The following is a 12,690-nucleotide window of genomic DNA, read 5'->3' as shown; positions in this document are numbered from 1 at the left end:
TTTTTTTTTTAAATAGAGGCATGTTTTATTTATTTATTTATTTGTTTGTTTTGTTTATACATGCACTGGGTACAGTCAGAAGCGCGGGAGGGTGAGAGAACTCACCAGAGCCAGAGCGGGGAGCAGAGCAGGCAGAAGGACCAAAGCACACTGCTGAGGGGAGCAGCGGGCGGCAGGAGAGGTCTGCACGCCATGTGGGACCCTCCTCCAGTGGCCGGGGATTGAACCGGCGCCGCAGAGACCGCGGGCAGCTTTGCAACCCAGCGCTCTACCGCTGCACCACCGGGGAGGCCCAAGAGTGACCTTTCTAATACAAACCCAATCAGGTTATTCCTGCTGCTAAAATATTTCAATATCTCCCTGTCATTGCCAGGAGAAAAATCCAAACTCTCAAGTCTATATCCCCAGTCTATATTCTCATTTCTGCCATACCTGCTTCAAACAATAATCTAAACCCTAATGTGCTTTCTCACAAATAAGCAATAACATTTCTTCCTCAATTTCAAGTATCTTTCCTATTCCTCTTCTCCTTCTGTCTAAACTTGATTTGTCCATTAAGACTCATCTCAGGAGCCCCCCTAGTAGTGCAGGGGTCAAAGTCTCAATGCTATCAAGCTATTGGCAGCTACTATGGCATGAGTTAGATCCCTGGCCAGGGAGCTAACCCACATGGTGCAGCAGACATCTCCTGTCTCACCCGCTGCTCCCCTCAGCAGTGGATCTGCCTATTGTGCTCCTCATTTGTCTCTTGTGAATCCTCTAACCCCCCCCCCACCCACCTCTAGCCTACACCCCAGCTCTTGCATGTATAAATAAATAAAATAAGTCATAAAAATAAATAAATAAAGTCTTAAAAAATAAAATAAGTCTTAAAAAAAAAAAAAAGAGTGAACGACTAAGACAGAATGATGCAGGGCAACAATCCAAGTTACAGAGATCCAAGCATGCACTTTGGGTTGCTAAGCCACACTATAACCAGAGAATTCTGCTTTCCCCTAGTTCACATAACATTTCATCTAAAGAGGGCTCACATCTATCCTTAAACAAAATGTCTGAAAACCCTAAGTTCTGAGGGGAAAAAACCCAAAACAGAAGCTGACAGACCTGAGTGCCAGTCCTGAAATAAGTCAGCTAGGCAACTTGTCTTCTTTAGAGCAAAATTTCCTCTTTAAAACACACACACACAACACACACGTACAGTCATTCTCTAGTTACTTTTACAAAAACAGAGACAAAGTACCTTCTTTCTCCTGTGACACCAGATATTATGCAACCCACATACAGTCAAAGTGGCTCCCTCTTGTGTTCAGAAGCCACACTGCTTTCTTTCTCTATTATCAAACCTTTAAGTCTTCTTACTAATATATTCCATAAACGCCTTTCTTTCTGACAGGACATGAGACTTGAAGGACTTAAAAATAACTGATTTGGAGTAAAGAAGATAAAATGGTAGTAAAACACAACGAACAGAAATCACTTTTCTCAAGGATGCCAGAGAAATAACACATTGATCTCCATAGAACAGATAGTTCTGGGAGAATCGTGAGTTCCTTCTCTGATGTTACCTATCCAAATCTCCAATTAGACTGAACCAGGAAAAGATCGCCTCAGAGTTAGAACTAGGACAGACTTTACTTGCTCATTTTTTTTTTTAAAGATTTATTTATTTATGCATACAAGAACTGGGGAAAAGGCCAGAGGTGTGGGGGGTGAGAGGATTCACCAGAGACCGAGTGGGGAACAGAACAGGGAGATTGACTGAAATACACTGCTGAGGAGAGCAGCAGGGGAGCCAGGAGAGGTCTGCTGTGTCATGTGGGTTAGCACCCTGGCTAGGTCTCGAACTCGTGCTGCAGTGGCTGTGGATAGCTTCACAGTGCTGCTACTTAACCCTTTGTGCCACTAGACAAGTCCTACTTGTTCACTGTTTACCTTCCCATACCACGTGTCTTTATGCTCTGTCCTATCCCAGGGAGCTGGAGGTATCCATTAATACTATCACCATGGGATATTAAAAACAGAATTAAAGAGCAGGCTCAGAACAAGAATGCTAGGGGTAGGGAAATCTAGAATTTTAAACCAAAGGGGTGGAAACAAATATGTGAGGGCCCTTAGAACTCAAAGATTCTAAGACAGCCTGGTGAAAAGACTGCCTACCTGGTTAAAAGTGGGAGGTGGAGGCGGACCAGGAGGGGGTGGAGGTGGAATTGGCATCCTTTCCTGGCTTGCAGTTGGCACTGCTCTCTCTCCGTTTTAGTTTGCAGCTTTAGGTCACTCATATACCTGCAAATAAGAGAACTTCATGAGAACAATTCTGCCATCATTCACTGTGTATGCAAGAGAACTAGAGAAACTGGCATGGTACCAGAGAGAAACTACCATCTCTAGGTTCCACTCTGATACAGTTGAGGCTGAACTGTTTCTGTAAAAGGACAAATAGTAAGTATCTTTGAGGCTTTGAGACTACATGTGATATCTGTGGCATATTACTATTTGTTTTGACAGACTTCTTAAAAATAAATTTTGTTGAAGATCAATTTTACATTCACAGCAAAAAGCAGAAAATAAGAGTTCCCATACAGCCACTGTCCCCACACATAGGCACACCCTCCCTCACTGTTTACATCCTGTTGTAAGCGATGAACCTACATTTAACACCTTGTTATCACCAGAAGTCCGGAGTTTACATGAGGGTTCACTCTTGGTGCCCTAGATTCTATGGGTTTGGATTGATGTATTTAAAGTACCATATAGAATACTTTTGATTCATCTCTTTCTCTTGGGTGACCCTTGGTAACCACTAATCTTTTCAATGTTACTAAAGTTTTGTCTTTCTCAGAATAACTTACAGTAGGAATCATACAATATGCACCCCTTTCAGACTGGCATCTTTTGCTCAGAAACATACACTTAAGTTTCCACCATGTCATTTTGGGCTCTTTTCGAAATTTTTAGTGCTGAATAATAGTCCGTGTCTGGATGTACCACAGTCTATTTATCTAGTCACCTACTAAGGAACTACTTGGTTTCTTCCAAATTTTAGCAATTATGAATAATGCGATTATAAGCATTTTCATCCAGATTTTTGTATGGACATAAGTTTCTTTTTTTTTTTTAACGATTTTTTTTTAATCTTTTTTTTTTAAGATTTATTTATTTATTTATACAAGCACTGGGTACAGTCAAAAGCGCAGGAGGGTGAGAGAATTCACCAGAGCCAGAGCGGGGAGCAGAGCAGGCAGAAGGACCGAAGTACACTGCTGAGGGGAGCAGCGGGTGGCAGGAGAGATCTGCACACCATGTGGGACCCTCCTTTGGTGGCCGGGGAGCAGCCGGGGATTGAACCGGCACTGCAGAGGCTGTGGGCAGCTTCGCAACCCAGCGCTCAACTGCTGCACCACCAGGGAGGCCCTGGTCATAAGTTTCAACTCACTTGAATACTAAGGAGCATCTGCTGGATCATATGGTAAGAGTATGTTTTGTAATGACTGCCAAAATGTCTTCCATTTTTCATTTTTGTTTTGCATTCCCACCAGCTATGAATAAGAGTTCCTATTGCTCCATATCCTTGCCAACACTTGGTGCTGTCAGTGTTTTATATTTTGGCCATTCTAATAGGTGTGTTGTGGTATCTTGTTTTATTTTTCAATTCCCTAGTGACATAAGATTTTGAACATCTTTTCACATGCTTACTTGCCATTTGTGTGTCTTCATGGGTGAGATGTCTCCTGAAATCTCTGCTCAGTGTTTAATCAGGTTGTTTGTTTTCTTACTATTGAGCTTCAAGAGTTTTTTGTGTGTTTTGGAAAGTCCTTTATCAGATGTATTTTTAGCAAATATTTTTTCCTAGTCTGTAGCTTGTCTTCTCATTCTCTTGATTTGTACAATATTTTAAAAATGTAAAAACCAGCCTTAGTTCATGGGCCGTACAAAATGGACTGTAGATTAACTCTGACTAATGAGTCACAGTTTCTGACCCCTGGTGTAGTTATAACTCTGCACTCTAAACAGAACATAAATGTGAGAATTTAGCTTCTTATCAGGTCACAAAACAACACTCAAAAACTATATAGCTGGGGCCTCCCCGGTGGCGCAGCGGTTGAGCGCTGGGTTGCGAAGCTGCCCGCAGCCTCTGCAGCGCCGGTTCGATCCCCAGCTGCTCCCCGGCCACCAGAGGAGGGTCCCACATGGTGCGCAGACCTCTCCAGCCGCCCGCTGCTCCCCTCAGCAGTGTACTTCGGTTCTTCTGCCTGCTCTGCTCCCAGCTCTGGCTCTGGTGAATTCTCTCACCCTCCCGCGCTTCTGACTATACCCATTGCTTGTATAAATAAATAAATCTTAAAAAAAAAATTAAAAAAACCAAAACTATATAGCTGTGCCTCTATTACATTCCAAGTGATGCTCATTTTACAAATGAGACTAAAAACAGAAAACTGTTTTACCCTAACACATTAAAGTAAGGGACAAAGACAAAACCCAAATTCATTAACAATAACTACCCTCAAAAAGCTATCTCAAGGAAATACCACTCTTTTTTTTTTAAAGATTTATTTTTATTTATTCATGCATACAAGAACTGGGGTATAGGCCAGAGGTGCAGGGGTGGGAGGAGAGGGAATTGAGAAGATTCATCAGAGACAATGTGGGGAGCAGAACAGGCGGATCTACCAAAATACACTGCTGAGGGGAGGCAGGGGGCGAGACAGGAGAGGTCTACTGCGCCACGTGGGTCAGATCCCTGACCAGGGACTGAACTCATGCCACAGTGGCTGGCAATAGCTTGATACTGCTGAGACTATAACCCTGAGCCACCAGGGGGGACCTGGAAATTCCATTCTTGGTCCCCCAAAAATCAAAGCCAAAATAACACGGTAATTGTGAGTTCAACTTACAGACAATAAGAAAGAGTCAAGACAGGGTAATCAACCCAACCAATCAATACATGGAAGAACTGCTTACAAGAAAGGTGATTAATGAGATTAGGACACAGGAAAACGCACAGGTAGCCTCTAGTACAGACAGGAGAGCAGGCACAACAAACCAAGCCTGAAAGATCAAGCCAGTGTGACAACCCACGGAGGAAGTATGCTTCTGAATTCCTTACAAGGATGATGAAAAATCTCTGCGTGGATAAAGGAGAAACCACTTTTCGGAACACCTGGGAATGATGTAAGGAACAGGCAAATATTCCAAAGGTTCTAGCAAACCAAGAACCTTAAGAATTTAAGCAGAAATATGACTGTGAAGGTGCTCAATAATCTAAACTTCTTTCAGTCTAATGCTACTGCAGCCTGGCTGGCTACCTAGCAGTGCTTTCTGTTCTAACCACAAAGAATTGGACAGTACTTTGGCTAGGTAGTTCCTTAGGGAATGGTATCTGAATTCACTTCAAGAAATGAACAGCTGGCTCCCCTCCAAGGGAAATACCTTCTTGTTTCTGTTTTTAAGTTAGACCTTATCTATCTTTGCCTGGGAGCTAAGACATTAGGCTTTACAAACTGATCAAAATATTATCAAATTATAAGGATCAAAATCCTCATAAGCAGAACATCTTTCACCAGGGGGACAAATTTTAAATAACAGAAACATAAGGAGAAGAAGGGGCGGAAAAAAGTGGAGAGGTCTGCTGCACCAAATGTAGATTAGCTCCCTGGCAGGGTATCAAACTCAAGGCCACAGTGGTGATAGCTCTGAGACTAACCCCTATGCCACCAGGGAAGCCCAAAAAGTTCTTCTATTTGAATTCTTTGGGTTCACTCTGACCTTTCCATTCCAAAGCCCCCACTTCATCCTTAAAGAAAGCTAGCAGGAAATAACAGTTTATTTAAACAAACATTTTCAAGTAATTCCAGTTGCCTTTTCTGGGTATCCCATTCTGCCTACCTCTGGCTGACACGGATGAAACAGTCTCCTAGAATGATATGGAAAGGAGATTCAGGAAAGTCTCAATTCTAACTATATCCACAGGTGATCCAACCTACATGCCACAAAGTAAGAAGAGATCAAAAGGAACAAGCTGATGCCTTGCAGAGCACTCCACTTATTAGGGAAACAGTAATTCTCCAGTCAAGAAAATCTTTTTTTTTTTTTTTTAATAGAGGCATGTTTCATTTATTTTTATTTATTTTGTTTGTTTGTTTTTTTTGTTTATACATGCACTGGGTACAGTCAGAAGCGCGGGAGGGTGAGAGAACTCACCAGAGCCAGAGCGGGGAGCAGAGCAGGCAGAAGGACCAAAGTACACTGCTGAGGGGAGCAGCGGGTGGCAGGAGAGGTCCGCGCACCATGTGGGATCCTCCTCCGGTGGCCGGTGAGCAGCCGGGGATCGAACCGGCGCTGCAGAGGCTGCTGGCAGCTTCGCAACCCAGTGCTCAACCGCTGCGCCACCAGGGAGGCCCCAAGAAAATCTTTTTTTTTTAAAGCAACCTACTGATAAAGACCAGTATGTGCAATTATAAAGGTAAAGCCTCCTTAAAATAGGCTCAATTTAAACTCTGATTTCAAAATAGATACAATAAAAAAAAAAATCACTTTTGTCAAGTATCAACAATTCAGTGTTGACTACACTACAGGCAGTGGCTCTCAACCTTTGTTCTGCACGTACAACATGCTCCTATCAGTGACGTTGGGCATACAGCAGAGTATCATGGCTTCCTGTTATACAAGTGAGGACACTGCAGCTGCAGGAGAGAGAAAAAGACTGACCAACCAAAGATCACTCAGGAGAAAGTAAAAAGTCAGAACTAAAACTCAAGTCTTCTGAGTTCTTTCTATTTCACTAATCTCTGTGACAAAAATCCCTGCTGGAAATTGGTTTGGCTTACTAATTTTTTTTTCCCCTAAAGATTTATTTATTTATTTGTTTGTTTATTTATTTATTGAGATTTATTTATTTACGCATACAAGAGCTGGGGTACAGGCCAGAGATGCACGGGAGTGCGGGTGAGAGGATCTACCAGAGACAGAGTGGGGAACAGAATAGGCAGACTGACTGAAACACTGCTGAGGGGAGCAGCAGGCGAGATAGGAGAGGTCTGCCTCACCATATGGGTTTCTCCTTGGCCGGCCAGGGATCAAACTCGTGCTGCAGTGGCTGCGGTGAGCTTCACAGGTTGTGTCTTAACCCCTTGCGTTACCAGGGAGGCCCCTGTATGTAAAACTAAATGAATATCCCCAAAAGAAACTTTAGGCAAACCAATTTAGGATTGATACATAGAATCACTAACCCGTGGCCTCCTGGTGGTGTAGGAATTAAGTCTCAGTGCTATCACCCCATCATCCTGGTGGTTTTCCTGGTGGTCAGTTCAGTCCCTGACCAGGGCTCTAACCCACATATGGAGCAGCAGACCTCTCTTGTTTCGCCCGCTGCTCCCCTCAGCAGTGTATTTCAGTAGATCCATCTGTTCTGCTCCCCACTCTGTCTCTGATGAATGCTCTCAACCCCTGCACCTCTGGCCTATATCCCAGTTCTTCTCTGTAAAAATAAATAAAAATAAAATAACAGAATCACTAGTCCAATGCAGAAGAGTCTGCTTCAAGAACTTCTAGCTAAAAACAAATGATCTAAAATATAAAATAGTTCAGAAAGTTCTGTGACAGTCAAACAAATTTTAATGACCAGTTACTTTCAATCAAAGGGCAAATTCAGGCCTTCAGGAAGCACTAATGCAATTTTAAGAATCTAACATTCCTGAGGTTAAAATAAAGATTAAACCTAAAAAGAGGGTTCTCTACAGAATTTTAAGCCTCTCCTTTCTAATCTATTAAATTAGAACTACAACCCTCACCATTTGTGCTCTTTAGAGTGACGATCAGAAATATTTTGAGGTGGCCTCTAGTTCAGCAACCAGTAATTTTCATCCCCTTCTTAAGACTTCCCATCTGAAAAACCATGATACAATAAGCTTTTCACATTCCAGGAGTCAGTATCTTTGAATTAAAGACTAGAGAGCATTATTTCAAATCTTCCTTATGTTAAGTTTACCAGAGTTCAGATACAAGTTTTCATAAAATTCAAGCAATACACTTTTTTTTAAGGACTTTGCTTTTTTTTTTTTAAGATTTTTATTTATTTATACAAGCACTGCGTACAGTCAGAAGCACAGGAAGGTGAGAGAATTCACCAGAGCCAGAGCAGGGAGCAGAACAGGCAGAAGGACCGAAGTACACTGCTGAGGGGAGCAGCGGGCAGCAGGAGAGGTCTGCGCGCCATGTGGGACCCTCGCAGGTGGCCGGGGATCGAACGAACTGGCGCTGCAGAGGCTGCGGGCAGCTTCGCAACCTAGCGCTCAACTGCTGCGCCATAGGGGAGGCCCTCAAGCAATACACTTTTTAAAAAAGCTGCTTCTACCCCTTGAAAGACAAACTATTTTCTGTCTAATATTCCTAACATTTCATCCCAAGTATTTCTACACTGTAAGAGCAGGAGATGTCCTGAATACAAAAGCACCACCTACTACAGCCGTATACATTTAATAAATGAAGACTCCAATTTAGTTGTTGCTTTTTTCACATATTTGAAATTATCTAAGAGGGCTCTTAGCCACCACTGCAATTGAGGGCCTTCATTCAAACAGTATTCTGCTGTTACAAAACTCAAATTTCAATTACAAGTTATTTAAAAAAAACAAGTCCCCCCCAATTCTAAATCTTTTTTGTTTGTTTGTTTTTAAGATTTATTTATTTATGCATAAAAGAACTGGGGTACACAGGCCTCCCCGGTGGCGCAGCAGTTGAGCGCTCGGTTGCGAAGCTGCCTGCAGCCTCTGCAGCACTGGTTTGATTCCCGGCCACCGGGCGAGGGCCCCACATGGCGAGCAGACCTCTCCTGCCGCCCACTGCTCCTCTCAGCAGTATACTTCGTCTGTCTGCCTGTTCTGTTCTCCGCTCCGGCTCTGGTGAATTCTCTCACCCTACCACATTTCTGACTGTACCCAGTGCTTGTATAAATAAATAAATAAATCTTTAAAAAAAAAAGAACTGGGGTACAGGCCATAGGTGTGGGGAGTGAGAAGATTCACCAGAGACAGAGTGGGGAACAGCACAGGCAGATCGACTGAGATACACTGCTGAGGAGAGCAGCGGGCGAGACAGGAGAGGTCTGCTGTGCCATGTAGGTTAGTTCCCTGGCTGGGGATCAAACTCATGCCGCATGGCCACGGACAGCTTCATAGGTTGCATCTTAACCCCTTGCACCACGAGGGAGGCCCCAAATTCTAAATCTTACCACCACCTACTTTCATGCTAAAGAGAGCTCAGGTAACAGCACTTTCCTTTGATCTCAGTTTTGATTATGGAGTTAATTACAGTTTTTATATCAAAATACCCACGAAATCCCACAGGGAAAAAAAACCTGGTCTTACAAAGGAGGCCGTCTCCTTCAGCAAAGTCTCAAGGCCTTAGTTCAGCCTTATAAGAGTCAGTTAGACAAGTAGGAATTTGGGGTGTCAAGAAAATCATCTCTCCTTTCTTAAATACACCTTCAATTCTTGAATATCCTACTAAAACTCTTCCCAATATAAGAGACAGATGGGGGAGAAACAGACATTTCAAGATGGTCTCTGAAAGACCAATAACTTTGCCTACTCTGTCTCCAGACAATCTAAAGAGAAGGCAGCTGTATCTTCAAGAGGAAAAGGTTCCAGACATTCCCCTCAATGGAACTCTTCTGATCCCGTAATTAAAATTTTATCAGAGACAAACTAAGTTTTGCAGTAAGAGAGTATCAGTTGCGGGCCTCCCCGGTGGTGCAGCAGGTTGAGCGCAGCACTGTGAAGCTGTCTGCAGCCCTGCAACAATGGTTTGATTCCCGGCCAGCCAGGAAGATACCCACATAGTGCGGCAGACCTCTCCTGTCTCGTCCGCTGTTCCCTTCAGCAGTGCTTTCGGTCCGTCTGCCTGTTCTGCTCCCTGCTCTATCTCTGCTGAATCCTCTCTCCCCCCCTCCGCCCCCGCACCTCTGGCCTATACCACAGCTCTTGTATAAATAAATCAATCTTTAAAAAAAAGAGAGAGGGCCTCCCCTGGTGGCGCTGCGGTTGAGTGCTGGGCTGCGAAGCTGCCTGCAACCTCTGCAGCACCGGTTCGATCCCCGGCTGCTCCCCAGCCACCAGAGGAGGGTCCCGCATGGAGCGCAGACCCCTCCTGCCGCCCACTGCTCCCCTCAGCAGTGTACTTCAGTCCTTCTGCCTGCTCTGCTCCCCGCTCTGGCTCTGGTGAATTCTCTCACCCTCCTGCGCTTCTGACTGTACCCAGTGCTTGTATAAATAAATAAATAAATCTTTAAAAAAAATAAATAAAATAAAAAAAATAAAGAGAGAGAGAGAGAGAGTCAGTTGCTTTAGGACAAAGAAACGCACATAATAGAGAATGGGGTCTTGCCAGTGTCTTAATCCTAGCCAGAAGGAACAACAGCCTGGCTTATTGCAGCTTCAATAACCCAGATAGGTGGGATAGGCAAGACTTTCCAAGCACAGACATTAAAAACCCACTGATGAGTGAGCTGTTCACAACCACTCAATAAAACAGCAAACGAGAAGTTCAAAATGAGCAAGTCCACTCTATGTATTTCCCAACCAGGCTTTAGACAAATAGAATTAATAACAAGAAATCAAGGTAATTATAGCAAATGAAAGTAAATAAAAGTAAATGGGTAATTGTTTTTTTATTAAAGTTGGATTCTAAATTCAACAGCAATTTCACCCCATCCTGATAAACACTTGGCAAATACTGATTCAATCCAGTGATGGCCCAGTGGTACCAGTTTAGATATTACCCTGAAATAAGAAACTCTGAAAGAACATTTCACGTATCTATGTCCATTTTACACAATGTGCTCTTAAGCACAGACAGCAGCACGTGTTTCCTTAGTTCCTGCCTATTATTTTATAGCCTACAGGAGGAGCTCAAAAGTCACTTGGTCAACTGAATATAGTATCTTTAAGAGAGGCATTGTCTGAAAGGGATTAAGTCTGAGTAGAGGTAAAAAGAAATAAAATAGGTAAGACAAAAGAATGGAGAATTATATGAAAAGGAAAAAAGGAAGAAACATTAACCTCTATGCACATAGTTCAGTGCTGCAAAATTAACTTGCTGAATTAATTCATTCATGAATTTATCATCATCCAAATAAATATGTATTGAGTATCTACCATTTACTCCATTCAATTAGTATCTGTTAAGCACCCACTAGGTGCCAAAGCATGGCTTTACAACAATGGTTCTCAGCTGGGTGATTCTGTCCCCAGGAGACATTTGCCAATTTCTACAGACACTTATGACTGTCACGACTAGGGGATGCTACTGGCACCTAGTGGATAGAAAACAAAGGTGCTGTTAAACATCCTATAACACACAGCACAGCCCCACGGCAAAGAATTACTTGATCTACAATGTTAATAACACTGAGACTGATAAACCCTGCTCTAGAAGTTGAACAAGTTCCTACAATTTTAGGGCTTACATTCTACTGGAAATATAAACATGAAAACAAATGTAATCTCAGCACCTTAGTTACTGATAAAAGGAACAAAAAAAGAGAACTATAGAGAAAAGTGTAGGAGTCAGGTAGAGTGATTTTTTTTCAGCTAAGGTTACAGGGAAAGGGACCTGGGGGAAGGGGTGGCTCTCCCAAAGATGACTCTCCAAGAGCAGAGCAAGCCCTATGAACATCTGGGGGAAAGCATTCCAAAAAGAACTCACAAACAGCAAGTGAAAACCCTACGATGGGAATGAGCTAGGTGTGCTAGAGAACTAGTAAGAAGTAACAGGAGCTAGAACAGTGAGAAGAGCAGTAAATGAAATCTGACGCCTCATAGGCCATATTCCAAAGCAGTATCCTTTCTATCCAACACACCTGTAATACAAACAAAGTCTAAATGAACCCACAGTTTCACACCTAAAGCAAACCATAAACTTAATCGTTTATCCCATTAATCCCACAAACTATATGTGATTTCTTGGTGTAAGCATAGCTAGGGATCTAGGTACTAACTAGAAGACTTCCAGGGTTAAAAGTCACCTGGCAGTTATCTGCCTGCCTGTCCACCTGCCCTTCACCTTTGCTCCTGAAAAGCAGTACAGTATGGGGAGGGGAGCTCACTGCCACAGTCGCATAATGGCATTCAGTTCTTAAGTCAAAGAATCCCAACGTGAGAAAAGAAGCAGGAGCTACCTGAGAGTACTCACATGCCATTTTACGAGAATTACAAACAGCAGAAGCCAAACAGGTTCCTATAATTACTTGAGAACTGATGTCAACACAGAACTACGACGTGCTTCCATGTGTTCTAGAACAGAATATAGTAGAGGTAATTACTAAACCATCTTAAATACAAGGAAACAGACTAGAACAACTTTCATGTTATACATATTTTATTATCCCCCCCCCAAGTTTGAAAATAATCCAAAATCCTCTTCTCTCAATGGAGAAGGTGCTAGCCCTCCCTCACTGCTGAAATTCAATTCTGTCAAACCTGTGGTAAAACAGACTTCTATCACATGTAGAGATGGAATTAATTATAATTCCATGGTTATTCCATGAAGGGAAAAAATAATAATTTTTCCAGGCATTTTCCATCATAGAAATTCAACGATGCAGCAAACCTAATTGATTCAACAAGCAATTAAAAAAAAAAAATCACGTATCCACAAAGATTATTTCTAAGATTTTACAATTAAACTTGAATGTTC

The 12,690-nt window shown here is 42.7% G+C and overlaps 1 protein-coding gene across 7 annotated transcripts in view; it reads right to left on the bottom strand.

The window, feature by feature from the left end:
• Positions 1-12,690, bottom strand: part of WIPF2 (WAS/WASL interacting protein family member 2) — a 42,194-nt gene that overhangs the window by 18,862 nt on the left and 10,642 nt on the right. For 3 of the 7 annotated variants that reach the window (XM_054688721.1, XM_037491606.2, XM_054688720.1), the window contains exons 2-3: positions 12,187-12,287; positions 2,158-2,283 (exon numbers count right to left, since the gene is read on the bottom strand). In XM_054688721.1, coding sequence (XP_054544696.1) covers positions 2,158-2,214 — 57 coding nt within the window. In that variant the 5' untranslated portion in view covers positions 2,215-2,283; positions 12,187-12,287. Of the gene's footprint in view, positions 1-2,157; positions 2,284-7,787; positions 7,882-12,186; positions 12,288-12,690 lie in introns of all 7 variants that reach the window. The other 4 variants (XM_054688724.1, XM_054688719.1, XM_054688723.1 and 1 more) reach the window with 2 other exon arrangements.

Source organism: Talpa occidentalis, unplaced genomic scaffold, assembly GCF_014898055.3.
Source record: "Talpa occidentalis isolate TD23 unplaced genomic scaffold, MPIMG_talOcc4v2.1 talOcc4.7, whole genome shotgun sequence".
NCBI lineage: Eukaryota > Metazoa > Chordata > Mammalia > Eulipotyphla > Talpidae > Talpa > Talpa occidentalis.
This window is presented reverse-complemented; position numbering and strand designations above follow the sequence as displayed.